Below are 26,629 nucleotides of genomic sequence, written 5' to 3'. Positions count from 1 at the left end.
AGTACAGATAGGTCTCCTTCGGGAACTAAAGAGCAGCATAAGACGCCTTCCAAGATCTCTGCTACCAGGGTAAAATCTAATATCCTGGTACTGAAGGATCTGCAGCCATTGGAGTTGGCTGTCTAACAAGACGAGCCCTCTCAGATGTCGACCTCCATTAGCAGAACCAGTCTTCAGGAATGTAATACTTTGGATCAGACACCTCTGGTTCCAAGCAAAGAAATGGCACAAATATTGGCCTCTGTTAGCAGAGCCAATCTGCACTGGGACTCCTCAGATCCCATAGCCTCTATTTCAAGTGCATCTTCATTACCCAAACCAAAAGCTTGGGGCCATGATGGTTTCAAATCCGAAAAGAAAGGCTCATACCCCAATGTAACAAGCATACTAGTTCCCAAAAATTTGCCAGGAAAAGGTGCTGGAAACATCTTCAGATTCTTTGACGCCATCTGCTTCCGTGGTTATGGTAGTGGCTCAAGTACATAAACCACATCCTCAGTTGGGAATCCATACTCTGATCCAAAACCACTCCTGTTCAGGGATCCTCAGAACAGAAGAATATGGGAATGAATAGAAAAATTAAAGTGTCAGGTATCCCTTTTCCCTACTGAGAGAGAGAAAAGGAAAGAATCCTCCCAATTACAGGTTTTTCCCTGAGGTTTTGCTTCCTCCTTCCAGACATCTACAAGTTTGCCTGGGAAGTTTGCTTTGATATTTCTGTATTACATTTACCAAGGCCAATACTGTCTCCAATCCAAACTACCTTAGATCCACATTTGGATCTGCAATTAGATCCTGGCCTCGATATACCACCCTGAGTTAGATGGCCTTACTGGCTTTCACCCATTACTAGAATGCTGTCCCTTCTCTCAGAGGCAATGGAGTAAGCCTCTCACATCAGATCCGACTCATTTGGTTACGTCTACACTTCTACTTCAGAGAGAGACTGCTTCCATATTGGGCCCTGGTACGTTATCAGAGGATGAACCGGAAGCCCCCACTGAATTCCAGGATACTGACATGGAACCTGATGACCAAATGTCTCATGATGGTGTGGCGGGGTCTCTCAGGTGTGTCTCCGTCAGAAGATGATATTCCGTTTTATGAGCTGGTAGAAAGAATGGCTATAATGCTGAAAACATCCTGGGTCAGAGTGAAAATGACTTCTCATCCTGTGTTTGATACTTGGAGCTTTCCTTCAAACAGTAGAATCACATTTACCATAGTGGAAGACCAAGAGCATATGGTCAAATCCTGTAGTGGGTCAAACTGCCTAAGAAGGTGGATGAGGTTTAGTTCAAATTATGTTTAATTTTTGCATCAGTTAGCTCCTTGCTATCCACTCAAGATTGATATAGAACTGTCAGCTTACAGGATGCATATTTCCATATTGCTCTCAGACCTTTACATCACAAATACAATCATTTCATCATAGGAGAGGATCACTTCCAGTATGGAGTTCTCCCTTTTGGCTTTGTGACTGCATCTCGAGTATTCACAAAGTGCCTGTCTGCAACATCAGCACAATTGAGATGGCAAAGTACTCATGTTTACCCCTATTTAGATGATCGACTCTCCAAAGCATCTTCTCAAGAGGATTTTCTACAACTATTTTCCAGACGTGCTTCCGATTTAGAACAAATGAAAAACACCACCACACAACTGGGACTCTAAATTGAGGGGAAAAAAGCATATAGCTCCTGTATAGTCAATGGAACTTATTTGGGCAGTTCTGGATTCTCAGGAAGGCAGGGCTTTCTTTCCAGAAGACAGACGTGTGAAAATCCTGACAGTAATAAAGACTCCATGAAAAGCACTTTCAGGCAGTTATCTTACTCAAAGTCATAGGCCTCCTGTCTTCAGACACCTGCCATAACCCCTTATGCTTGCCTCAAGATGAGAATGATTCAGCCGTTGGCTAACAAAGAACTGTCTGCCAATCTTGGACAGCACATTTTCCAAGCTGACAACTCACAGAGATACTCTTATCCCTCAACTAGCGCACTTAATGTCAGTGTTTTGAAAGGAGCATTCAACACATCAGCAACAGTCACCTCAGACACTTCAAACTTGGGATGGGAAGCTCACTTCAGCAGCTCAACAGTCCATGGCCATTGAACCCTCTAGGAAGGAAATCTGCCTATCGGTGTGCTAGACTTAAAGATTAATCTGTTGGGCTAAGTCCTTTCTCCTTCATCCACAAGGGAAAGTCGTCCAAGTAGTAATAGACAACATGGCGGCAGTATTCTATGAGGACAAACAGGGAAGAGCCCATTCCAGTCAACTGTGCAAAGAACCAGTGGCATTGTGGTGCATCCAGCAGCATATTTAACCCATAGCTGATCTTGTGGGCAAAGACAGCAGCCTGGCAGACCAATTAAGGGAGACAGGCAAGAATAGCACATAAGGTAACTGAAGATTTTAGTTGTAGATGAGATACTCACTATCTTTCTAGGGCTATCCAGACATACACTTGTTTGCAACCATACAAATTCAAAATGCCTGACATTTTGTTTGAGAGAAGGAGCAGACAACTGGTTCATATCAGATGTATTTCTGTTCAGCTGGATAATAGGTGGTCTTTATGCCTTTCCTTTCCCCCATTTCCTTCAGTTCAGAGTCCAGAAAAAATAAACAGGCTAAAGTGTCAGTAACTTTGATTTGCAACAGAATAGGTGAGACAACAGTGGCTTCAAGATTTTCTTCATCTATCTAAAGGGATCTCTTGGTTTTTCCCAGTAACTGCTTACCCAACAGAATGGTCTGATCTATCACGCAAGCATATGCTGTCTGCATTTGACAGCATGGCCATCGAACTCCGACAGACTTTAAAAAGTCTTGCTTTCTTGAAATTCAGCATGTCCCAATAAATTCCAGGAAACAGTCATATCACCACCCTTCTGTGACTTCAGATGGAAGAGATTTTTAATCTAGGACAATAATAATATAGTCCCAGAAACATCTTCTGTTTACTCCATACTTGAATACCTACTTCAGTAAAAGCTATGGGACTTTATATTGTCTGTGAACATCCACTTAGCCATTTTGGTGCACCATACATTAATTGATAAGACAGTATTCACACATGATATACTGAAGAGGTTCATGAAGGGATTAGCAAATGTTTATTCTCCAGTTTGAGTAATCACTGATGTGGGATCTCAACCTAGTACTTACTCAGTTTGTGACCCCACTTCCCCCTGGGAATATTCCTTATTTCCCCTTTCAGTCAAAACAGCCTTCATTATAGCCATCACATCTTCTAGAATAATAAGCAAATTACAGGACCCATGACTGACCACCGTCTTTACTGTCACCCACAATGACAAAGCAGTCTTCCATCTCATCCTAAATTCCTTCCCAAAGTGGTAAGAGTTCTGCCTCATCAGCAGGGTGGATAAAAAACGAATTAAAAAAAAATAAAAAATGGATTTTTTTTATTTAAATAGGTTTTTTCCTTTAAAAGCATTTTATCAAAAAAATCCTATCTAAAGATACATTATAGCTCAAAGATATCTCATCAAGGAATAGGGATTATAAAGTCTAATTCTATAGTGTGTGACAATATATTCATGTAATGTTTAAGAAAAGTTTTGTAAATGAGTGAGTTCCAATAGTTCATGGATTAAGGACCCAATCTTATGGGGTTCCAGGGACTTCTGTATAGATTAACCTAAATAATCTTTGTATTTACCCAATGGGACTCAGCGCTCAGTCTAGAAGATACCATCAGAGATACTTAGTTTTGCAGTTCTCAAATTGTGGATTTGTATCTCCAGAGATAATATGCTTGTTAATAGCAAAAATGTTTTAAAATAAGTATATAAAGGTGAGAAATAACAGTCCCTTTGCAAATTTGTTTACACACAGTCAGTCCCTTACCTTTCTCTAAAAGTGCAAAGTTTCAAAAAGTTCAATGAATAGAAGATTGTTGGCCGCAGAATAGATCTGGACAAGGAGAAGAAGTCTGGAGATAAATGTGAGAAGGGAGGGACAGGCAGTAGAAACAAAAGTGAAACTATTTGAGCAGCATATTCCAGAAGTCTTGAGGTCTTTCTGAATGTAGCCTTCATTGATTTGAGATCTACCATACCATTCTCTCACTAGAAAGGAAAACCTATAATGGCAGCAGGCCATTCATGTATCTCTGAGTTGTGAAGAATATGTATTAAGGTTGTAACAGCCAACAAGAATGCACTTTTATGTAGAAGTCCATGATTAAATCAAGTCTTCCTAACTAATGATTTAAATCCAATCCATCCTGCTCATCAGTCCATTAGCTAACTGGTATTCTATAATAAACGTGCTAACAATGAACTTGTATATATCATTTAATAAAACATACATTCAGCCTTTCTCTCTTTAGGCGTGAATCTGGAAATGATGACAGTGGTTCAGATCTATGGGGTAGACTCTGAAGCACAGTTCTGTGCCCTGAATGTGGTCCTGCAGCAAATTCAGAAACTGTAGAATGATCATACACATGTGACCCTCCATATGACTGAGATGGGATGGATACGTTCCAGAAGCAGAAGTTTGAGGTGCCTCTCAGAGATCAAGGGACCTGTTGAGTGAACCTCATGCTCCTACTCAGGTAGCATTGAGTTTGAGCTTGAGATGTACATGAGTAATTCAAATAATTCTTTCTAATAAACATCCCCTTATATTTGTTTTTAACACATTTCACTTGCCATTTTGCTGCCCTTTCACGTAGATTTAAGTCCCTCTGGAGTTCCTCTGATTCTTTTCTCCTCTTGACTAACCTCAATAATTTTGTCACCTCACTCCATCATCCTTCACTTTTCTCTTCCCCTCCTTATCTACTTGTTCTAACATCTCTTTTGACTCCTTGCTCTTTGACAATGATGTCTCACTCTTTCACAGTATTTTATATTACCTGAAGAGTGCACGTCTGCAGTAGGATCTTAACATCTGTAGCTTCACCACAATGCTCCTTTGCTCTTTAAATGTTCTGTTTTTCTCCCTTGTAGTCCAGCAGACTGAGTCTCTCACAGTCTGTCCAGATCTTTAGTCTTTTGCATCTGATGCACATAAATAATTTCTTCTTTGACTATTTCTCCTCAAAGTTTTCTTAGCTCTTCTCATTTCCATTGTGACAGACCCAGGCCAGTGGGGTACAGGAGTCTGGTAGAAGGCAAATATACTGGTCACTGGATGAGTAGTTTTCTGTTCCCTGAGTGACCAGAGCAGGGGCTGCACTAGAGTAATCAGGAATCTGCTAGAACCAATTAAGACAGACAGACTGATTAGATCACCTGCAGCCAATCAAGGCAGGCTAATCAGGGCACCTGGGTTTAAAAAGGAGCTCACTCCAGTCAGGCGAGGAGGAGCCAGAGGAGAGGAAGTGTGTGTGAGGAGCTGGGTGCAAGAGGCGCAAGGAGCTAAGAGTGAGAGGGTGTGCTGCTGGAGGACTACAGAGTACAAACATTATCAGACACCAGGAGGAAGGTCTTGTGGTGAGGATAAAGAAGGTGTTTGGAGGAGGCTATGGGGAAGTAGCGCAGGGAGTTGTAGCTGTCATGCAGCTGTTAGAAGAGGCACTATAGCCAGCTGCAATCCAGAGGGGCCTGAGCTGGAACCCGGAGTAGAGGGTGGGCCCGGGTTCCCCCCAAACCTCCCAACTCCTGATCAGATAAAGGAGAAGTTGATCCAGACTGTGGGGAAGATCACTGAGGTGAGCAAATCTGCCAATAAGCACAGGACTCACCAAGGTAGAGGAGGAACTTTGTCACACCATCTTCTTTGTACATGCCATACATTGTTCCTTGGGCTGCATTTCTGTTTTCTGGAAGATATCTGTTTTGCACAAATAATATCCTATATTTTACATTAAACCATTTTTACTGTCTTTTTTTAATTTCTGAGAGTCACTTGTGGTATACATTCTGAGCTTGATATTAATTTCCTCTGATTTCAGGGCCTCCCTTAACTAATTTCCCCATTTAAAAAAATAATCCCCTCTTTAAAGTTTGGAATACTACTTGAAATTTTTTTTTTAGACCTACAGGAAAGGAACTGAGTGCCTTGAGGACCATGCTCCCTGTATACCCTTAGGTCTAAACTTTTGAAGCCAATCAGAAGCACTCATGCATAAGGCTATGTTTTAGTCACGGATATTTTTAGTAAAAGTCATGGACAGGTTATGGGCAGTAAACAAAAAATCATGGACCTGTGCTGGGGAGGGAGGGCTCGGGGGCAAGTCACAGCCCGGGGGGCACCACAGGTGCTTGGGAGGTGGGTGTGGCCCGGGGCGGGGCTCAGGTGCTCAGAGGGTGAGTTGTGGCCTGGGAAAACACTGGGGGTGCTGGAGAAGGGGGCGCAGGTGCTGGGGGGGGGGCCGGAAAGAGGAGGTTAGTGGGGTTGGGGCAGACTCCTGGGAAGTGGTGGTCCCAGCTGCCTAGCTCCACATGCTGCCTCCACTCTGCCTCAAGTCCCATTTCTGCAGCTCCCATTGGCTGCTGGCAAGGCAGCATGTGGGGCTAGGGGGGCTGAGGGAGAGGAGCCCCCAGCCTTGAGCCCCCGCCGCTCCCCGTGGGAGCTTTGGGGAAGGTACCTGGAGGTGCGGCAAGGGCAGCACACATGGAGCCCTCCGCCTCTCCTCCCCCCATGGGCCGTAGTGCTTCCTGGAGCGGTGCGGGGACAGGGACAGGGCAGGCATACAGGGAGCCTGCCATGGCCTCGGTGCGTGCTGCTGCCACCCCAAGCTGCTTGAGGTAAGTGACGCCAGGCCGGAGCCCAGACCCCTCTTGTACCCTGTCCCCCACTTCCCTGCCTGCACCTAGCACCCCTCCTGCACCCCAACTCCCTGCCCTGAGCCCCCTCGTACACCTGCACCCCTGTACCCCAACCCCCTGCTCTGAGCCCCCTCACGCACCCCTGTGTACCCCAACCCCCTGCTCTGAGCCACATGCCGCACCCTGTATCCCTCCTGCACCCTGCCCTGAGCCACCTCCCGCAGTCTGTGCCGCTCCTGCACCACTACCCTGAGCCCCCTCGTACACCTTGCACTCCTCTTGCACCCCAACCCCCTTCCCTGAGCCCCCTCATACAGCCCACACCCCTCCTCTGCCCCAATCCCTTGCCTGAGCCCCTTCCTGCACACCGCACCCCCTCCCACACCCCGCGGTCCCTTCCACACCCTAACCCCCTGCCCTGGCCTTGTATACACTTTCCCCACCCAGATGTGACCCTCGGCCCAAAAAGTTTGCCCACCCCTGATCTAGGGTGTAGCAGCAATGAAAAAGGCAAATAGGATGAGTAAGAAACTAAAGGAACATGACCGTGTATTGAACTCCCTTCTTTGAAGCATTTTGTCCAGTTTCTTTTTCTCAAAATAAATAAATGAAATCTGAGATTAAAAAGATAGAGGACAGTGAAGATATGATTAAATATGATATGAACCAAAAAAAATTTTTTTAGTCTTGAAAGTGAAGAGTTACAAGGGACTTTTGGTATTCAGTGTTAAGGATATGGTGAATTGTCTGGGCTTTTTCCTCTGGCCCATAATATGTTTGGTCACTAAAGGATATTAATAGATGATAAATTTAGAACAAATAAAAGGAAATGCTTTTTCCCAGCATATAGTCAATTTGTGAAATTGAGTTCTGAAGGAGATTGTTAGATTACATACTGCATAAACTGTTGGGGCCGTGAGAGAAGTGCTTGTATGATGATTCACCATGTACCAACACAATCAGATTCCTAGCTGAAATATTATAAATAGATACTAAATTACAGTATTATAAATATTCTGTATTTATTGTGAACATAAACAAGATTTAAGAATATTTGTATTGAAGAGAACATAATTTTTCCAAGTAACTTTTTCCCCCTTCTTTTAGAAGCCGAAGTAAAGTTTTATCTCGTTGGCTGGCTGGCCTACCTCAGCAGCTTGCTCTGCTTGGCTCAAGAAAGCCTGAGCTTTCAAAACAGTTGATTGAGACCATTCATTCTGCTGCATCTCATTCAAACAAGGAATTGTTACAAAGTTTGCAAGCCACTGCTTCTCGAATTTATGGTAAGACTTTTGTACTAAAACATAATGAATTTTATCTATCGACATGAGAGGGATGATACAAGGAGTGAAAAATCCTGCTATCTCCTGACTAAAGGCAGAGTACGCACGTGAAATGGTTATTCATACCCTTAAAATAGAAATTTGTAATGAAAATCATGGGTGCAGCAATTTTATTTCCCATAACACTGAAGTATGATTTGAAGCTTTTTTTTTTTTTTAGGCTGGACATAGCCTGATAGATGAGAACACTTGATATCTAATTTCTGTACAAACCTGGACTTAGTGATATTCCTTTATTTTATGTTTCTCTCTACTTAGTAATAGTTCAGTGCTTTCAAAAGGCCTTATTTCTTCAGGTTCTTAATGAACCATCAGAGTTGTAAGGTGTACGTTCCCAGTAGAGCTGTTCATTAATTGAAGTTAATGCACATGATTAACTCAAAAAATTAATTGCGATTAATCGCAGTTTTAATCGCATTGTTAAACAATAGAATACCAATGAAAATTTATTAAATATTTTTGGATGTTTGTCTCCATTTTCAAATATATTGATTTCAATTACAATACAAAGTGTACAGTGCTCACTTTGTATTATGTTATTTACAAATATTTGAACTGTAAAAATGACAAACAGTATTTTTCAATTCAACTCATACAAGTACTGTAGTGCAATCTCTTTATCATGAAAATGCAGCTTACAAATGTAGATTTTTTTTTTTGTTACATAACTGCACTCAAAAACAAAACAATGTAAAACTTTAGAGCCTACAAGTACACTTTGTCCTACTTCGTGTTCAGCCAGTTACTAAGACAGACAAGTTTGTTTGCATATACTGGAGATAATGCCACCCACTTCTAATTTACAGTGTCACCTGAAAGTGAGAACAGGAGTTTGCATGGCACTTTTGTAGCTGACATTGCAAGGTATTTACATACCAGGTTTGCTAAACATTTATATGTCCCTTCATGCTTCGGACACCATTCCAGAGGATATGCTTCCACACTGATGACACTCATTAAAAAAAAAAAAAGCGTTAATTACATTTGTGACTGAACTCCTTGGGGGAGAATTGTATGTCTGCTCTGTTTTACCCACTTTATGCTATATATTTCATGTTATAGTGGTCTCGGATGATGACCCAGCACATTGTTCGTTTTAAGAACACTTTCACTGCAGATTTTACAAAACACTAAGAAGGTACCAATGTGAGATTTCTAAAGATAGCTGCAGCACTTGACCTAAGGTTTAAGAATCTGAAGTGCCTTCCAATATCTGAGAGGACAAGGTGTGGCACATGCTTTTAGAAGTCTTAAAAGAGCAGCGCTTTGATGTGGAAACTACAGAACCTGAACCACCAAAAAAAAAAAACCAAAACAACCTGCTGCTGGTGGCATCTGACTCAAATGATGAAAATGAACATGCGGTCATTCCGCACTGCTTTGGATCATTATTGAGCAGAACCCGTCATCAGCATGGATGCATCTCCTCTGGAATGGGGTTGAAACATGAAGGGACATGTGACTCTTTAGCGCATATGACATGTAAATATCTTGCAACACCGGCTATAACAATGCCATGCGAATGCCTGTTCTCACTTTCAGGTGATATTGTAAACAAGAAGCGTGGAGCATTATCTCCTGTAAATGTAAAGAGACATGTTTGTCTGAGTGATGTGTCTGAACAGGAAGTAGGACTGAGTGGACTTGTAGGCTCTAAAGTTTTACTTTTATTTTTAATGCAGTTTTTTTGTACATAAGTTTACATTTGTACGTTCAACTTTCATGATAAAGAGATTCCGCTACAGTACTTGTATGAGTTGAATTGAAAAGTATTTTGTTTTTTACAGTGCAAATATTTGTAATAAACATATAAAGTGAGCACTGTACACTTTGTATTCTGTGTTGTAATTGAAATCAATATATTTTAAAATGTAGGAGACATCCAAAAATATTTAGATAAATGGTATTCTATTATTAACAATGTGTTTAATTCCACAAATGATTTTTTTAGTCACACGATTATATTTTTTAGTAGTTTGACAGCCCTAGTTCCTAGGTGATGTACTTTGGATGAGACTTTTATAGAACAGTGTTTGTTGTAAGAATTCAGAAGTTAGCCCTTCTGTATTGGCCAAATTCCAGTCTGGTAATTATATGCTGCTTCCCCAGATTTTCCCTTCAAGAAATTACATTCTTCCCTGTATCAGCTGGATGCTGTATTTTTCTTCTCTTCTGGCTCCAAAATGTTTTGTACTAAAATTATTAATCTTTGGGACAGGGGTCATCTTTTGGTATATTTGTATAGTGTAGTTGTTCTCAATGTGTGGCCCAGTCACCCCACAGCTGTGGCCCATGTGACATCTTCATGTCCATATAGGTAGTATTGGATGAAGCCAACATAACGTTGTGAGAGACATATGCGGCCCACAGTGGTAAATAGGTTGAGAACCACTGATATAGTACTTAGCATAATGAGGCCCCCCTGGTTCATGACTGAGGCTGCTAGTTGCTACTGCAATACGAATAATAAGTGTTAAGATATGCTGTTAAACAGCTCCTCCTCTGTTCCATCCCAGGCTGCATTTCACTTGTGGGTGAAAGGAATTTCCTGTGTTTTGTATAATAGTTGGTAAAATGTTTTGAGGTCTATCAAGATGAAAAGCCCTATATAAAGTTTTTTTTGTTACTGTTGTTTTAATAATAATTTCTCTGTCTATTCCATTATTCTTCAGCATTGGAATTTCCTGGACAAAGTATTTCTTACTGGAGTGTTGCTAATTCACAGGTTTTTATCCTGAGTCTTGCAATATTTACTGTTTTTTCATAAAGCCCCAACTCTTAGAGTCAAGTGATACTATAAAAATCTGTTTTCATTTTAAAATTAAGTTTCTGTACTTCACTGTTGCAGAGAAAAGTCTGAAAACGTGACCCAAGCATACACTACACACTCAAGAAACACAAGATGTCTAAAAGAACTCCAAATCTAGTATTTTTAAAGAATCTCAAGATTTTTAAACCAATCACTTAATTTTTGGGCAGATTCACGGTCTTTGAATGCTTGAGGTTAGCAATACTAGAATTGTGAAGAAGTATCTAACATTTTGCTTTCTGAAGTAATGGAATCTTTATGTTGTTTCCTTGAGTCTGCAGAGAGTCTGGCTACTTTGTTTATCACTTTTTCTATATGTGTGCTTGAATGGGAGTTTTTTTATAGTGGATTACGCTTATCCAAACATGGACAACCTAAAAGGAAGTGGTTGCCAAAACCCAAATAGAAAGAGCCATACAGAAACTGACATTTAGGCAACAACGAAAATTCATATGGATATTTTACTTAACTGATATTTGTAAAATGCTTTGAAGATGAAAAATGTATTGTAAATGCTTCTTATTGTTAATAAATTTTAACTTATTATACTTACAGCCACTTAGGAGGCCCAATGGCCTTCCGGATTTCTTTACCTCTCCTTGTCTTCTCTGTTACTTTGTCCTTACAGACAAACGTCTTGATTGGTTTGCTCTTATATTTGTGAAAACAGTCCTCAGTAGCCATCCATTTACCATGGGTCCTAGAATTGAAGGAACAAGTTGGGCTTTGGTAGATTAATCAGTCTTCAGCGTCTTATGCAATGTTAGGGGAAAATCTTTTCATGCATATAGTGTGTAATTCATTTTTTGTGTACCTTTTTAAAAATTTAGATCCACTAGATGGCACTCTGGTTCTTCTTCCAGCAGAGTCACAGCAACGTTTAGTGCAGCTTGTATACTTTCTACCATGTCTACCAACCGACTTACTTTCTTCTCTAAGTCGCTGCTGCATTATGGGAAGAATGTCTTCAGATCTAGCTGCCACCCTCATTGGGATACTGCATATGAGGTGAAATGTTCATCTATTTAGTTATGCTTTGTTTTTTTTTAACTTAGTATTATTTTTCTTAAATATCAAGTTATTTTATGCAGTGAGTTTTCATTCACCATGTAATAATTACACTACTAATTTGTAATTGTTTATAAACATTATAGTAATTCAGCATGTGAGGTCAGATATCACGTGACCCTGCAGAACCAGAAATGGGAACTTGATGGTCTTGTCAAAATCACGTTCTCAGTCCTTCTCTTTGATCAAGTCCCTCCACAGGTTCCCCCTTAATTTTTCCAGTCTCTTGTCCTTGTGTGTTATAATCTGTCCCCTTTGCTCTGCCATTGATGGCAGCTTCCATTTTCATTTAGTTGGTTTTCCCCATGGGCACATTAACATGCTCTCACTTATGGTGAAACTCTCAGTAATCAGTGTAGTCATATCCTGCCCTTCTTCAAACTCCTCCTTAAGATGAATGTCTACCTTGACTGCTGTGGTAAATAGCCTAATGATACTGGCTAGACAGATGGCTTATTAATAATTAATCTCTTGTTAATAATTGCTCCTTGCCTTGGAAGAGCCTCAGAAATCCAGCTTGAAAGTCATTGGATGAAATTCTGGGCCCACTGAAGTCAATACGAATATTAATGGAGCCAGTATTTCACCCATGATATTTTAAAGTGTATCTTTTTATAAGAAAGGTTACTTGTAGGTTTTATGAATTTTAGGTAATATTTGTATTGCCTATGTGTGTGTCAGTTTTCCCTGCATGCTACATTGTTTCTCTTGGGTGGAAAATGACTGTTTGCTCTCAGGGCAGACTCAGAGACATAGATATGAATGTTGCCCAGTTGTCTGAGCTTGAATGGGTCATTGGAAAAAGACTGGCCAAGGCTATCCCCATATCACTGGAGAATTTGAGATGATAATGGCAAATCCAGACACTAGGACACTGAGTCTAGCAACCAAGAACCCAGAGGGAGATGGATTTCCTCACCTCTCAGCAGGAAGCTGAGCAAACATCCTTCAGCTGGAGAACAAAGGACTAGAGAGGGATGTGTGTTTGGGGCAGGGGAGAAAAGTTGGCTGCTGGAAATGGTCTATGCTTTAACCTTCAGTTTTCTGTGCTAACCTAGGACTGTCTGTGCTGTATTCCAGTTGACTAATAAACCCTGCTGTTTTGACAATGCTATTCGAATGTCACTGGAAATGCTTGGCAAAGTGCATTAATCCCTGAAGAGTGTAGCAGTCTCTACCAGGAGAGTCTCTCAGGGTACATCTACAGTACCCGCTGGATCGGCAGGTAGTGATCAATCTATCAGGGATCAACCTAATGCTCCCCTTCTCCCCCCTCCTTGTGTAGACCAGGCCTAAGTTGTCCTCGCTGAACAAAGCTTGCAGTATGAAACTGGAGTTCTTGAGCCACAGATGTTTGGCCACAGGAGGTGGTGAGGCCGTGTGGCCTACCTTAAAGGAAAAGCAAGACCTTTAGGTGTCTGGCACACTGAAGAGTTTCTCCCAGAGACTATTCCCAAGCTAGGGAGCTAGCACCAATATTGAGAATCTGTAACAGAAAGTGTCTTTAAACTTAATTTTTTTCTTCCTCCTACTGTTGGACTCCAGATAAATAAGCTATAGGTAGACGATTGAGAAATTCACACAATTTTTTTAAACTCTAAACCTTAAGAAATAGTTTTTCGGTAAAGTGTGTGGTGCATAACACAATGCATAATGGTAGGGTGTGGTGTAAAAATTGTATTTGTACTAGTTTTGGAGAACCTGCATAACTTGTTTATGGGTTGACCACTAGTAAATAATGCAACCATGCACAAAATGATGCCAATAAAAATTGTACATACCATGTTATCATGTATTATAAAATTAAGGGCCTGTGCAGTTTGTGGCAAGTTAGAAATAAAATTCTGTGGTAAAGTCGCTGTCCATATATTGGAAGTTCAGTGGCAGCCTCAATTTTGAAATAAATGCAGAAATGAATAATACAATGGGGACGGTTTTCCTTGTGGTGTTTATTTTGATATTAAATAAAATTTACTTTACACTGTCTCAATTTTTCAGAGTGTGGTAGATTTTTGTATTAAATGCATTACTGCATTCTGGAAGTTGTCAGGAAGCTGGAGATTTTGGCAGCCGGGTAGGGGACAGTTGGTTCTTTTGGCACCTCAGAAGGTGTGGGAGGTAGTTAAGATTTTTGGCACCTAGGAGGTAGTTAAGACTTTTGGCAGTGAAGAAATAATGCATATAATCTACCCTTCTTCTTTGCAGGCAGAGGCAAAGAGTGATTTTGAATTTGTTGGGGGTGGAGGCCATAAGGGGCTTTGAACTTCTAGTCTTCTACCCTCGTGATCTGTGACAACAACCAACTTGACCCACTACTCTCTGCTCCAGTATTTCCTACTTCAAACAGGAATTATGAATAAGAACATTAAATAGGATATTCCTGCTTAAAAGGACTAGCAGTGAGCAAGTTAACAAAATTGATATTTAAATTGTCATTAGTGTGTTGGAATCAACACCCCACTGTGGTAACTGTGACTATACACATCTTGTTGTTTCAGTCTGTCTGTGGACTACATCTACAACTAGATATTTTTTTTTAATTAAAATTTCTGATTGTTGCTACTACAAGTAGAGCTCCATGGATGGTAGCAGCCATGAGAAATCTGCTGTAGACAGACATTTTACCATTTTGTTGCATAGATCTACTCTGAATAGAGTTAGACAAGATGGTGGTTAAAACATCAGCATCCAGACTTCTCCAGCAATCTTCCCCTTGCTGGGGAGTTTAAAAAATAAAAATAAAGAATGCTGACTGGTAGAGGCATCCAGAAAGAAAACACTGCACAGGTTTACAGTCAGGCCCCACTGAGATGAATAGCTTACCAAGATTTGAAAATATTTGGACACTTACGAATAATGAGAACATTCAAAGTTATAGTAATAGAGATTTAAAATTTTTTTTAGAAGGCATGTGAACGCCTGTTTCAGGGCATACGCCTGTCTCTAGTGGATGGGAGGGCTTGTCTACGTGGGAAGTTACACTGGTAAAAGGGTAAAGTATGAATTAAACAATGTAACTCCCTGTGGGGACACTGTTATTTCAGAATAAGAGTGCCTTTTCTCGGTTTAGTTAATACTTTGGATGCAATTTAAACTAAACAGGAAAAAGACACTAATTGCAGAATGAGTGTCCACACAGAGAGTTATACCAGTATAACGATCGTGGCTTAAGTATACCCGTATGATTATATCTGTATAACGTCTTGTGCAGACTATCCCTAAGAAACTTGTCTTGTGGGCAGATTACTCTATAATTGCCTGTTGCAGCGTTTCTGGCACTTTCCTTTGAAGCATCTGGTGTTGTCCGCTCTTAGACACAGGATAGTATTCTAGGCAAACCATTGTTTTGATCTAATAAGGCAATTCCTACATTCCCATCTGCATAAGGAAAAATAACTGCTGAAAACTGATATCTGCGATAGTTCCCCCTGGAACCATTTTTTAAAATCAATCAACTGCTAGTATAGATTGGAACAAGCCATTTTCAACCTTGTAACAGAAAACGTGACTGAGCGAAAATCAAAATGTTCTTGTCCCCATGTACATTACCAGTTAAACCTTCTTCAGTATCTGTTCTGAAAGGCCCATTGTTGACCTCTGTTTTCATCAGTCAGTTTGCCTTTCTTTTTTTTTCGAAAGTTTTTTTTCACAATCAAAAAGGCTAAAAATGTAAGTTTCAGAAAACCCAAAACATTAAAACAGACTGCTGCACAGTTCGGTAGCAAGAACTTGGTGCTGCTGCATATTCTGTAGCCACAGAATTGTATAGGTAAAACACGTATTCCACAAGGTTATATAAATCAATCCCTCCAGATTCTTCAGTATTCTGTACCTTTTGGATTGCCACTAGATGGCACTGTTTTACTTCTATTCAAGTTCTGTTTTGTGGAGGATACGTTTTCATGTACAAGTTTCTTTTAGTCCAAACCACCTGCTTATCTGTCAGATATTTTAAATAGATCCTGTTCAGCAGCACCGTTGGCTCGTCGTTACATTTGATAATTGTTTTTCCTGTCTTAAAAGGGTCTTTCCTTGTAGTTATCCCTACACGGCAAGCCACGTTACCTGTATATGTGAGTATATTTGTGTGTATATTGCCAGAAACACACAAATGTATATTCTTAAACAAAATCTGTATTAAATTGGAGTTAATGTTGAAAGTAAATATTTTGGGTAAAAATTTAGGGTATTATCCTGTCAGAAACAGGATACTTTTCTAGACAGACAGTACAAATTTAGGGTAAAAATATTACAGGGACATTGTAATTATCCCCAAAATGAGCATTATAAACCCAGGAACTTCAGAGGAGTATATATTAGACTTAAAAGAAAATCAAATACGTTATGGTATGCAAAGCCAGTTAAGGCTTCCCCCAGCACCAGAGTGACACAAGGCAATACACACACAATTATAATTAATACACATTAGTGTTTGTGAACTGATTTTTAAAGACATTAGAGAGTGTCAATTTTCTTTTTCCCTCATGGAGTCAACCTGCTTTTCTGGAAAATAGTTCCCCAGTGCTGTTAGGTGGCAGAAAGGAGTTGCATGTGGAGCAAATGGATGGACCACTTTTACTAAGGGTAGCCTGGCCTCAGTCCCACTCAGAACAATGAAAGACAGTAGAGCATATTTGAGTTTCTCTGAAGGAGAACATTATTTGACCTCTGATGGAAAAGCTTTTTTTTTAAGAAATGTAATAGATGAAATTCCCATTGTTCCTAAAAAAAAAATAAAATAATTTCTGAATCTACTGATTGCACCAAATCTACAAGATCCAGCTCTGCTAGTTTTTGTATAAATTGATAATGCCTGGGCTGAGATCATTTGAGACAAAAAATTGACAGTGTGCTTATTTTCTTACAATTAATTTTAAATAGATTCTTTAACTCCCAAATTAATGGGTTTACTTGTAAATTCGCAGAACATTAATTAAGTACTCATCAAAGAACAAGTGCTGTAATTTTGGGGAGAGTGTGCTATATTCTTCGCACATTACAAAGTGGCCGAATGCCTGCTTTATGTTCAAATCTCAACTGAATCTGGTGGGAAAGCTGTGAACGCTGTTTATCTAATGTGCTGTCCTCAAGCCACTAATTGCATGACTTTAAACCGCTTTCGTTAAACTAATGCAAAAGGTGGTATGGATACTCTTACTGCATTTAAAGCAGTCCTTATTTTGCTTTGTCATAAATCAGTTAGGAATTGATTTAAGCTAAACTGAAATAAATCACTCTTAAGCCAAAATAAATGTTCACACAGGCATTGGCAAAACCAGTTTAAGAGCTTGTCAGCATGGGAAAGTTTTCAGTATCTCTTTCAGTTATATCTGTACAAGTGTATCTATCCTGAAAAAGTCCATCCATATGGTTTTGTTCATACTGGATTAAGCTACTTTCGTGTAGTCATTGCATCCACACAGATCTATGCTTTTAAAAAATAAAACGCACAATATTCTGGTGCCGTGTCCTACCACTTAGGTCTTTGAATTATGGGATACTTGTTGGAACCCACTGCATTTCTGGAACTTGGGATCAAACTAAACAATAACCCACATGATTCTTCTCCAGTTGTCTTATAATTCACCTGATTATTTTTTTTTGACAACTTTTGCCAGACAAATGCTGCAATCCTGATAGTCATTTACATGAATAGGCTGCTCCATAGGTATTAGCAGTCAACACAGCCAGATGGTGCTGATTGACTTGAGGGACATCCGTGATGATGAAGAAAGACTTCTGGAGGAGGACGAAATCAAGTAGATGCTTCTGCATGACATTTTCATGGAGCATTTCTCTTGATGGAGCACTGTTTGTGGGCTCAGCCACCTGGATCCAACTGGTGGAACAGGATAGTTGTGTACAACTGGGATGACCTGCAGTGGCTGCAGAATTTCAGGCTGCTTTCCTAGAGATCTGAGCAGAGCTCACCCCAAAGCAGTGGAACACCAACATGAGAATTCCCCTCAGATGGTAGAGAATATGTCGTGGTCACCATCTGGAAGCTTGCCAAACCCAATTGCTGCTATTTAGTAGGTAGCCAGTTTGGTGTATTAGTAGAGTAACTGTCAGAGCTGTTGTCATGGAGGAGAGTGCTGCAGACTTGGGTCAAGCTCAGAAAGCTTGGCAATACATGGGAGATTATTGATGGATTTGCTTGGTTGGGGTTTCCAAATTGTAGTGGGGTCATTGTTGGGACCCAGATAGTTATTCTTTGCCTCCTACACTAGTTTCAGAATTCATCAACAGAGAGAGTGTTTCTTCACCAAGCAGTAAGGCCAGGTTGACTGCTATGAAAAATTCATCAATATTAGAATGAGGATAGTCTGGAAAGGTCCATGATGCCAGGTTATTTAGAAATTCAGCTGTTTTATGCAATGGAAAAAAATTATTTTGCTCCCAAGATGACTAAGCACTATAATGATGGTGATTCCTCCTATCATTTTGGGAGACCCATTTTATTTTCTGCATCCCTGGGTTATGAAACCTTTTACAGTATATTTCAACAGGAGAAAGAAGCTGTATAACTAAACACTGTGTAGCTGCAGAATGATGGTGAAGTGCAAATTTGGAACAGTGAAGGGAAGGTAGAGGTATCTCATGACAAAGTTGGAGGCTTCTGAGGAATATCTCCCTTGTCTCATAAGTGCTGCCTGACTTAGTTAATCCAGTGCAACTTTCTTCTGTGGACAAACCCTAACTCCTCTTAACTAAATTAGTAGCAGAATTTGCATCCCTAATTATGTTAATCATATGCAAACGCAAGTGGCTACACCCTATGTCCTAAACCCATTTATTTTAGTTCTTTCCTTTAATGCATTAAACTTTACCTACATACCTGTTCCTTGAAAATGTAATTGTGAGCAGTTACCATGTGTGTCCATTTGAACATTTTGTATGTGCTTTTCAGATGCATATGTTTGAAAGGTAGCCTATAATGCCTCAACAACAGGGCTTATTGAAAGATTTGACAATATATGTGAAGAATATGTCCAAGAGTTCTATATGTAGCATGTGTGTGCCTCAGCAGCTGCTGTGTGTGTCTGTCTCAGCACCTCTTTCATGCATGTCTTAAACAGTACTATTTCTGCTGTTTTCTTTCTTTAATTTGTGGGTTAAAAGAAATAGAGGTAGTTTTTGTGTGTGTTAGTGTCAGTTTTTGGAGAGTAAAAGTTTATCACCAAAAATAAAGATGATGGTGGGAGAGGTAAGGGATTTCAAAGTGCAAATGAATATTTTTCAGTTACTACATTTCCTGTCAGTAAATCTGAGCTCAGGCTGCCTGGAAGAGGGTAAGAGGGTGTATTGCAGAGTTGAGAACCCCAACCTCCTCCCATTTAAGCTAGGGATTTGTTATCTCAAGCACCTTTATATGTTGTAGCTGCCATGGTATCACATGGAAAGAGATGTTTCAGGAATAGTTAAGATCCACGTAGGGCTTTATATGTTAAAATCAACACCTTAAACTTCACTCAGAAATCATTTGGTAGCTAGCATAGATCACAGAGCATGAATATAATGGACTTGGGATATAGCCACATTCCGCACTAACTGCAGTGTCCCAGTAGTTTTGAGGTATGATCCTATAGAGTATATTCCAGTAATGCCAAGTGGAGATTATAAAGACATGGATAAAAGTAGCAAGGGCTGCATCTGAAAGAAAAGGTCACAACTTTCTTGCCAAATACAAGTAAGAAAAGAGGCTTTTGACAACTGCTGCTACCTGGAAAATCTGTGACATGAATAGCAAAAGAAGCAGTGAGCTTAAGTTAATAAGGTTCAACTTTGATTTTTAATAACAATTGGTCTGTTGAACAGGTTGCCTAATGATGCAGTTACAACATGCTCAATACAGAGATTCTCATTGAGATTAGATAAAATTATGGAAATTATAGTGTACAGTTTATCATAGTTAATTTAGGGTTTGAACTAGATGATTGAAGAGGTCCCGCTCATCAACAGTTCTGTAACAGTTAGATTCCTATCTTTGATAAAAACGAATTTATTCCAAAAAGGGGAACTAAAACTTACATTTAAATACATCTCCTCCCCCATCTATTGGAGAGTACAAAAGGCATGTTTTAAGAGTTAAATATTTCTAACTTATAAATTACGAGCAGTGTTTAAATATATTTTTAGAAATGCATATATAGTTTTTAGTTATTTGTGAAAGTATTAATATATTTAACTACAATTTGTGTGCAAGATAGTTTGCTGTTTTCACCTGTTTGTAATGCATCTACATTTATTCATTGAAATTGAGGTTTCTCTTTATACTGAACATTTTGATCCCATTTTCTAATCACCTCCATGAACCTCAAAAAGTAATAGTTTTAACTAGATACTTGGATCCTATGGAAAGGGTGACCACGTTAGTCTTGTATTTAATTTATAGATTAGCTTGACACGGCAGATATTAGTATCACAATATTTGGCTATGCTAATACTTTGGGCTTCTATAGAAACACTTTCATCTGAAGCTCTCAAAGTATTCCCATACAATTAATTGAACTTCACGTACCCTCTGGCAAATAGAATCATAGACGAGTAGGGTTAAAAGGGACCTCAGGAGGTCACCTAGTCCAACCCCCTGCTTAAAGCAGGACCAAGCCCAAGGCTTTTGTCAAGCTGGGCCTTAAAAACCTCCAAGAATGGAAATTCCACCACCTCCCTAGGTAACCCATTCCAGTGCTTCACCACCCCTCTAGTTTTTCTAATGTCCAACCTAGACCTCTCCCACTGTAGTTGAGACCATTGCTTCTTGTTCTGTCATCTGCCACCACTGAAAACAGCCTAGCCCCATCCTCAAATAAGTGATCTGTTGTACAGATGAGGGAACTGAGGCACAGGGTACGTCTACACTACGGGATAATTCCGAATTACATTAAACTGGTTTTATAAAACAGATATTATAAATTTGATTTCATGCGGCCACACTAGGCACAGTAATTCGGCAGTGTGTGTCCATGGTCCGAGGCTAGCGTCAATTTCTGGAGCGTTGCATTGTGGGTAGCTATTCCATAGCTGTCCCATAGTTCCCACAGTCTCCCCCACCCTTGGAATTCTGCGTTGAATCATTTGTCACGGGTGGTTCTGGGTAAATGTGTCAGTCATTCCTTCCTCCGGAAAAAACAGCAGAGAATCCTTCGCGCCTTTTTTCCTGGATTGCCTGGCAGACCGCCATATAGCACGCAACCATGGAGCCCGTTCAGCTTTTTTTTTTTTTTTTTTTTTACAGTCACCATATGTGTACTGGAATGCTGCGGAACAGAGGTGATACTCCAGTGCTACACATCACCATCACTGGCTTTGTCATGATTAGCAGAGATGGTTACCAGTTCGTTCATTGTAACCATCTACTGCCTGGAGTAAACTGCAATGAGATGAACGGTTATCTTCCCCCTATGTACTGTCTACTGCACATGAGTGCCCCCTGGCTGAGAATTAGGCCGGGGGCGCAAAAGCAAAACTGGGAATGACTCCCGAGTCAATCCTCCTTTAGGTCCTAAAAAAATAGAGTCAGTCCTGCCTAGAAATATGGGGCAAGTGTACTGAGGACCAGTGTAATCAGAGAGCATAGCCTGCTCCATGTCATATTCACAGGGGGGTGCCCCTTCAACAAACCCCATACCGTGCTCCCCCTCCCCGCAACCTTCCTGCTACCCGTGGCAGTGTCCCCGCCCATTTGTCGTGAAGTATAAAGAATCAGGAATAGAGAAACACTGATTTTTTAGTTGCAAAAAATGAGGGGGAGGCAGCCTCCCAGTGCATGACAGTCCAGGCAGAACATTAAGCGGTACGGGGGAAGAGGAGCCCAGCATGCTGCTGTATGATAAGTCCAGGCAGTACAGAATCTTTTCTTACACAGGGAATGGGAGGGGGCGATGAAGCTCAAGCCCCAGTTGCTAATGAGAGACGGTTAACCAGCGTTTCTGTACCACCTACTGGGAATGACTGGGAGTCATTCCTATTTTTTACTCAGCTGCGCACCCCGGCCAAGCCTTAACCTGAGGCCAGCCAGGAGCACTCAGGGCTTGATGGTGACGACGGATATCAGTCATAATGCAGCCGCTCACCGGGGAGAGGGGAGAAGAGCCGGATACTGCTCTTCACTGCTGCAGTTCGGCGTCTACCAGCAGCATTCAGTAGACATAGGGTGACATTGAAAGAAGTCAAGAAAACATTTATTTCTCTTTTCTTTTTCCATGTGGGGGGGTGGGAGGGAGTAAATGATGAAGCTATTTCCCTGAACCACGCCGAGCAATAATGTGTTTGACCCTCCAGTCATTGGCAGCTCAGCCAAGAATGCAAATACTTTTTTGGGAGACTGCTGTGACTGTGGGAAGCTGAGGTCCTCAAATACCCACCTCCCCCGTCCCCCTATGACGCGTCCATTTGAGTCTCTGGCTTCCGTTACCTTGTCACGCAGACTGTGTAAGCCTGAGATTTTTTTTTTCAATGCTTGGCATTTTCGTCTTCTGTAATCAGAGCTTTGATAGAACAGATTTGTCTCCCACATACATCGATCAGATCCAGTATCTCCCGTACGGTCCCATTGTTGGAAGCTCTTTTTGGATTGGGACTTGCGTTGCCACCGTGCTGAAATCAGAGCCTCCATGCTGGGCAAAACAGGAAATGTAATTCCAAAAGTTACGGGGCCTTTTCCTGTTTACCTGCGCTCACTACATACCAGTTCAGATTGCTGTCCAGAGCGGTCAGTGGTGCACTGTGGAATACCACCCGGAGGCCAATAATGTCGATTTGCGGCCACACTAACCCTAATCCGATATGTTTATATCGATTTTAGCGCTACTCCTCTCGTTGGGGAGGAGTACAGAAATCGATTTAAAGATCCCTTTATTTCGATATAAAGAGCGCTGTAGTGTGGACGGGTACAGCGTTAAATCGATTTAACGCTGTTTAAATCACATCCCAAGTGGTGGCTGGGATTCAGCCACTGATGGTAGAGGCTATGATGTCATATGGGGCCCTCTTTCTGGCCTAGTCTGGTTGGGAAGTCTCTCAGGATCAGATGATGAAGACCTGGGGTTCCAGGGTGTGGAAGCCATGGTAATGAAGCTCACTCCAATGGCCAATTTTTCTTCCCAAGATCTCTTTGTTTAAGGACCCGAAAGGGAAGTGATGCATGGAATAGTCCATCCTGTTGTTGTTATCGTCCATCAGTGAGGACTGATTTGACACCCCAAATTTGGTTCACTCATTTTTGGTTTTACAATATTCTTGTTTACTAGGCATGATCTTAATACAGTCCTTGTTATATTACTAGGCCTTTTTGTTTGGACTAATTCAGTCTTTCTCTCTTGCTTTTGCACCTCTTCCCATCAGCATTTGTCATAGGTTTTTGTGGCATTTTATAAACTTGGCCTCACTTTTTACAGTTGAACTCACAAATGAGGTAAAGTTGTAAGCCCAATGATTACAGCAGACTCCTGCCTTGTTCACTGACCTGGATGGACCTGATCTTGTGATGACTAAGGATTCTATTGTGAGAGAAAAGAAACGGTTGTTGGTAGGACCCCTTCCTCATTTGTTGCAGAAGTTGGAAGCTGTGTAGTGAATGAGGGAGGGTATTGCAGGGACAGAAAGGTGTGTCTCATAGTGGCAGTAAGATGAAACTGTTATGTGTCTGACCTGCTAGTTCCCAGCTCAGGCTAAATTCTGCAGAATCTACAGAACTACTTGTGAGCTCCTATTTTTGACTGCTGTGATTTGATCCCCCTTTATAAGCTCCCTCTGTAGGCTTTTTAAAATAGTGGACTTAAAACCTGTGGGCTTCAGGCCCCGTCTGTCCTGTGGTGGGAATCCCCCTGAAGGATGGTCACAAGTAGGTGTCTGTTCTGCCTGAGGGAACTGCAGACAGGTCTTTGCTATGCTTGTCCTTCTCCATAAGTATGAACAAGTCACACACACAAAAAATGAAACTCCACCTTCTGGAACAGTCCATGAAGGTCTCCTCAGACTCTAAGGAAATGAGCTGTAGAATCATACTAGTGGACAAGCCAGCATTGTTCAGTGTCCTGTCAAGCAGACAGATGATACCTAAGGGTGATGCAGAGAAGTTAGCAATGAGAAAAGATCTAGCATCAACACACTAGCACAGGGGCGGGCAAACTTTTTTGGCCTGAGGGCCACATTGGGTTTCTGAAATTGTATGGAAGGCCGGTTAGGGGAGGCTGTCTCTACCCAAAGAGCCAAGTGTGGCCTGGCCCTGCCCCCTATCTGACCCCTCCCCCCTGGCTCCTCGCCCCCTGATGCCTCCTGATGCCCCCTCCCAGCTAGGACTCCTCCCCCATCCAACCCCCCATTCTTTGCTCCCTGTTGGCACCCCCAGGACCCCTGCCCTATCCAACCACCCCTTCTCCCTGACCACCCCCGGAACTCCTGCCCCTACTGCCCCCCGCCATCCCATCCAACCCTCCCTCTCCTTCCTGACCACCACCCTGAACTCTCCTGCCCTCTATCCAACGCTCCCTGCCCCCTTACCACGCTGTCTGGAGCACTGGTGACTGGTGGTGCTACAACCGTGCTGCCCAGAGCACCAGGACAGGCAGCCATGCCACCTGGCTGGTGCCAGCCATGCCACTGCGCAGCACAGAGCACCGGGTCAGGCTGCGGCTCTCCTGCCCGGCAAGAGCCCACCGGCCAGAGCATTGTCTGCGGCTCTCCTGCTGTCTGTGCAGGGGAGGGGCCAGGGGCTAGCCTCCCGGGCCAGGAGCTCAGGGGCCGGGCAGGAGGGTCCTGCGGGCCAGGTGTGGCTGTAGTTTTCCCACCTCCGCCCCAATACCTAGCCTGACTGCCACATTGATGTCAAAGTCAGTATCACCATCACTTCCAGTGTTGAAGTCAGGACCTGAAATGGTCTCTCTGAGACCAAGGCAGGAGTTCAGTGCCTTCTTCTTCGAGTGATTGCTCATATCCATTCCAGTTAGGTGTGTGCGCTGTAGTGCGCGCCGCACCTGCACAGCCGTCGTGAGACTTTTCGCCTCCTGGCAACCTCGGCGAGGTCGTCTGGGCGCCCTGACAGTGGCGCCACGGCGCCGCATTAATACCCAGACCGACCAGCCACCCTTCAGTCCTTCTTACCGCCCGTGTGGTCGATGGACAGTGAGTTGCGGGCTTAGCTGACTCCACATTTTCCTAGCTACTCGCTTAGCGTGTTTCTTGTTCCTTATCGTTCTTTGTTTTACAAGTTAATTAGATTTGGACAGGTTAGAGTTATAGTTGTTAGATATTATTGCTTAGTATGTTTCGCGGAGGCCCGGGGCTCCCCCTACCGCGCCCGTACCGTTAGCCATGCCTGCTCGCCGGGCCTTTAAGCAATGTACGGCCTGCATAGGCCAATGCCGACAGGAAGTCCCCACGACTCCTTTCTTAGATGCCCGGGGAATCGCACTTTCCGAAGTGCCCCATTGCAAGTGCATTTAAAGCCGCGCACAAAAAAGAAGCGGGGACATGAGACTACAGCTCCTCATGGAGCGGCATAGCACCCTCGCCGGGCTCCGAGTACAAGCCAGCAGTTGAGCGAGGCCGCCCCACTAGGCACCAAGCTTAGGTCGGTACCGCTAGGCTCCGCGGCACCGAGCCGCAGATGACACGCGAAGAACTCCGCCGCTCCTCTCCCGAGTCGAAGTCGCTAAGGCCTCGGACGGCTCCTCTACGCGCCGTCCAAACAGAAGGCTGCGGCTAAGGCAGGACCGCCCGCAAACCGATCGGCTGCGGCACGCCTACAAAACGGCTCTGTTGACTCCAGCCCTCGCGCGGCGCCTCGAGTCCGGCGCCTGGAAGCTCCCGCACCGGCCGCGTGAAGCTGCTTTGCCATCAAACACGGGGCGTTTCAGTTGGCAAGAGACCTGCATTGCCATGAAGGACCCGGTACTGCAGTACACGCGAGCTCTCTCAGGGCTAAGCCACCTTATCTAGCCGTCCTCTGTCACCGTCCAGACAGCTGCCGCTCAGGTCTCGCTCCGTGCTCGCTCAACATCGCGGCACCGCTTGCCCGCAACCGATCACAATCACATGCACGCTCGCCGGCACCGATCACAAACCACGGCACCGCTCCCAAGGAACCGTCACAATCACGGCAGCGCTTCCCCAAGGCAGCCGTCGACGCTCGCGGTACCTGTCTCCTCAAGGCACTGGTCGTTCTCGCTACCCGTCCCGCTCTCGCAGGCACCGTCGATAGCTCCGACACGCCACAGGGAACCGTTCTTCCCGGACAGATCTCGCCACAGGGGCTCGATGATCCGGTCGACCGTCCCAGCACCGAGCGGTCGCAGGTTCCCGGTCAGGTCGTGTTACCGCTATGCATACGGCCAAACGCGGCCCCATGACCCATAGACTGCGAAGTCATTATGCACTTCAGTGCTACGTTGCTTGCCTCCTGGCCGTCCGGACAGAGTCTGCTCCTCACAGGCAGGTAGCACTATGGCCGGCCATGATGCTGAGAGCCCACGGGCTTTTCAAGACACAGTCCCCATGATGCTAGGGCTCAGCAGTGGTTCCTTTTGGACAGCCTGGGCATACCATCAAAGCCCAGGGTTGGCTTCCCTGGTCCCAGCCCTTACAGCTCGCTTCGGACGACAGTGGCGCCGGCAAGCTACCATTCCACCCACCTCAGACGCTGTCAGAGGACA

At 42.8% G+C, this 26,629-nt stretch overlaps 1 protein-coding gene across 8 annotated transcripts in view; it reads left to right on the top strand.

Moving 5' to 3' along the window:
• Positions 1-26,629, top strand: part of TEX10 (testis expressed 10) — a 221,172-nt gene that overhangs the window by 41,955 nt on the left and 152,588 nt on the right. For all 8 annotated transcript variants that reach the window (XM_075062649.1, XM_075062644.1, XM_075062643.1 and 5 more), the window contains 2 exons: positions 7,863-8,038; positions 11,738-11,915. In XM_075062649.1, the coding sequence (XP_074918750.1) occupies positions 7,863-8,038; positions 11,738-11,915 (354 nt within the window). The remainder of the gene's footprint in view (positions 1-7,862; positions 8,039-11,737; positions 11,916-26,629) is intronic.

Source organism: Chelonoidis abingdonii, chromosome 2 (genome assembly GCF_003597395.2).
Source record: "Chelonoidis abingdonii isolate Lonesome George chromosome 2, CheloAbing_2.0, whole genome shotgun sequence".
In the NCBI taxonomy this organism is placed as follows: Eukaryota; Metazoa; Chordata; order Testudines; family Testudinidae; genus Chelonoidis; species Chelonoidis abingdonii.
Note: the sequence above shows the minus strand (reverse complement) of the source record. Positions and strands in the feature narration are given on the sequence as shown.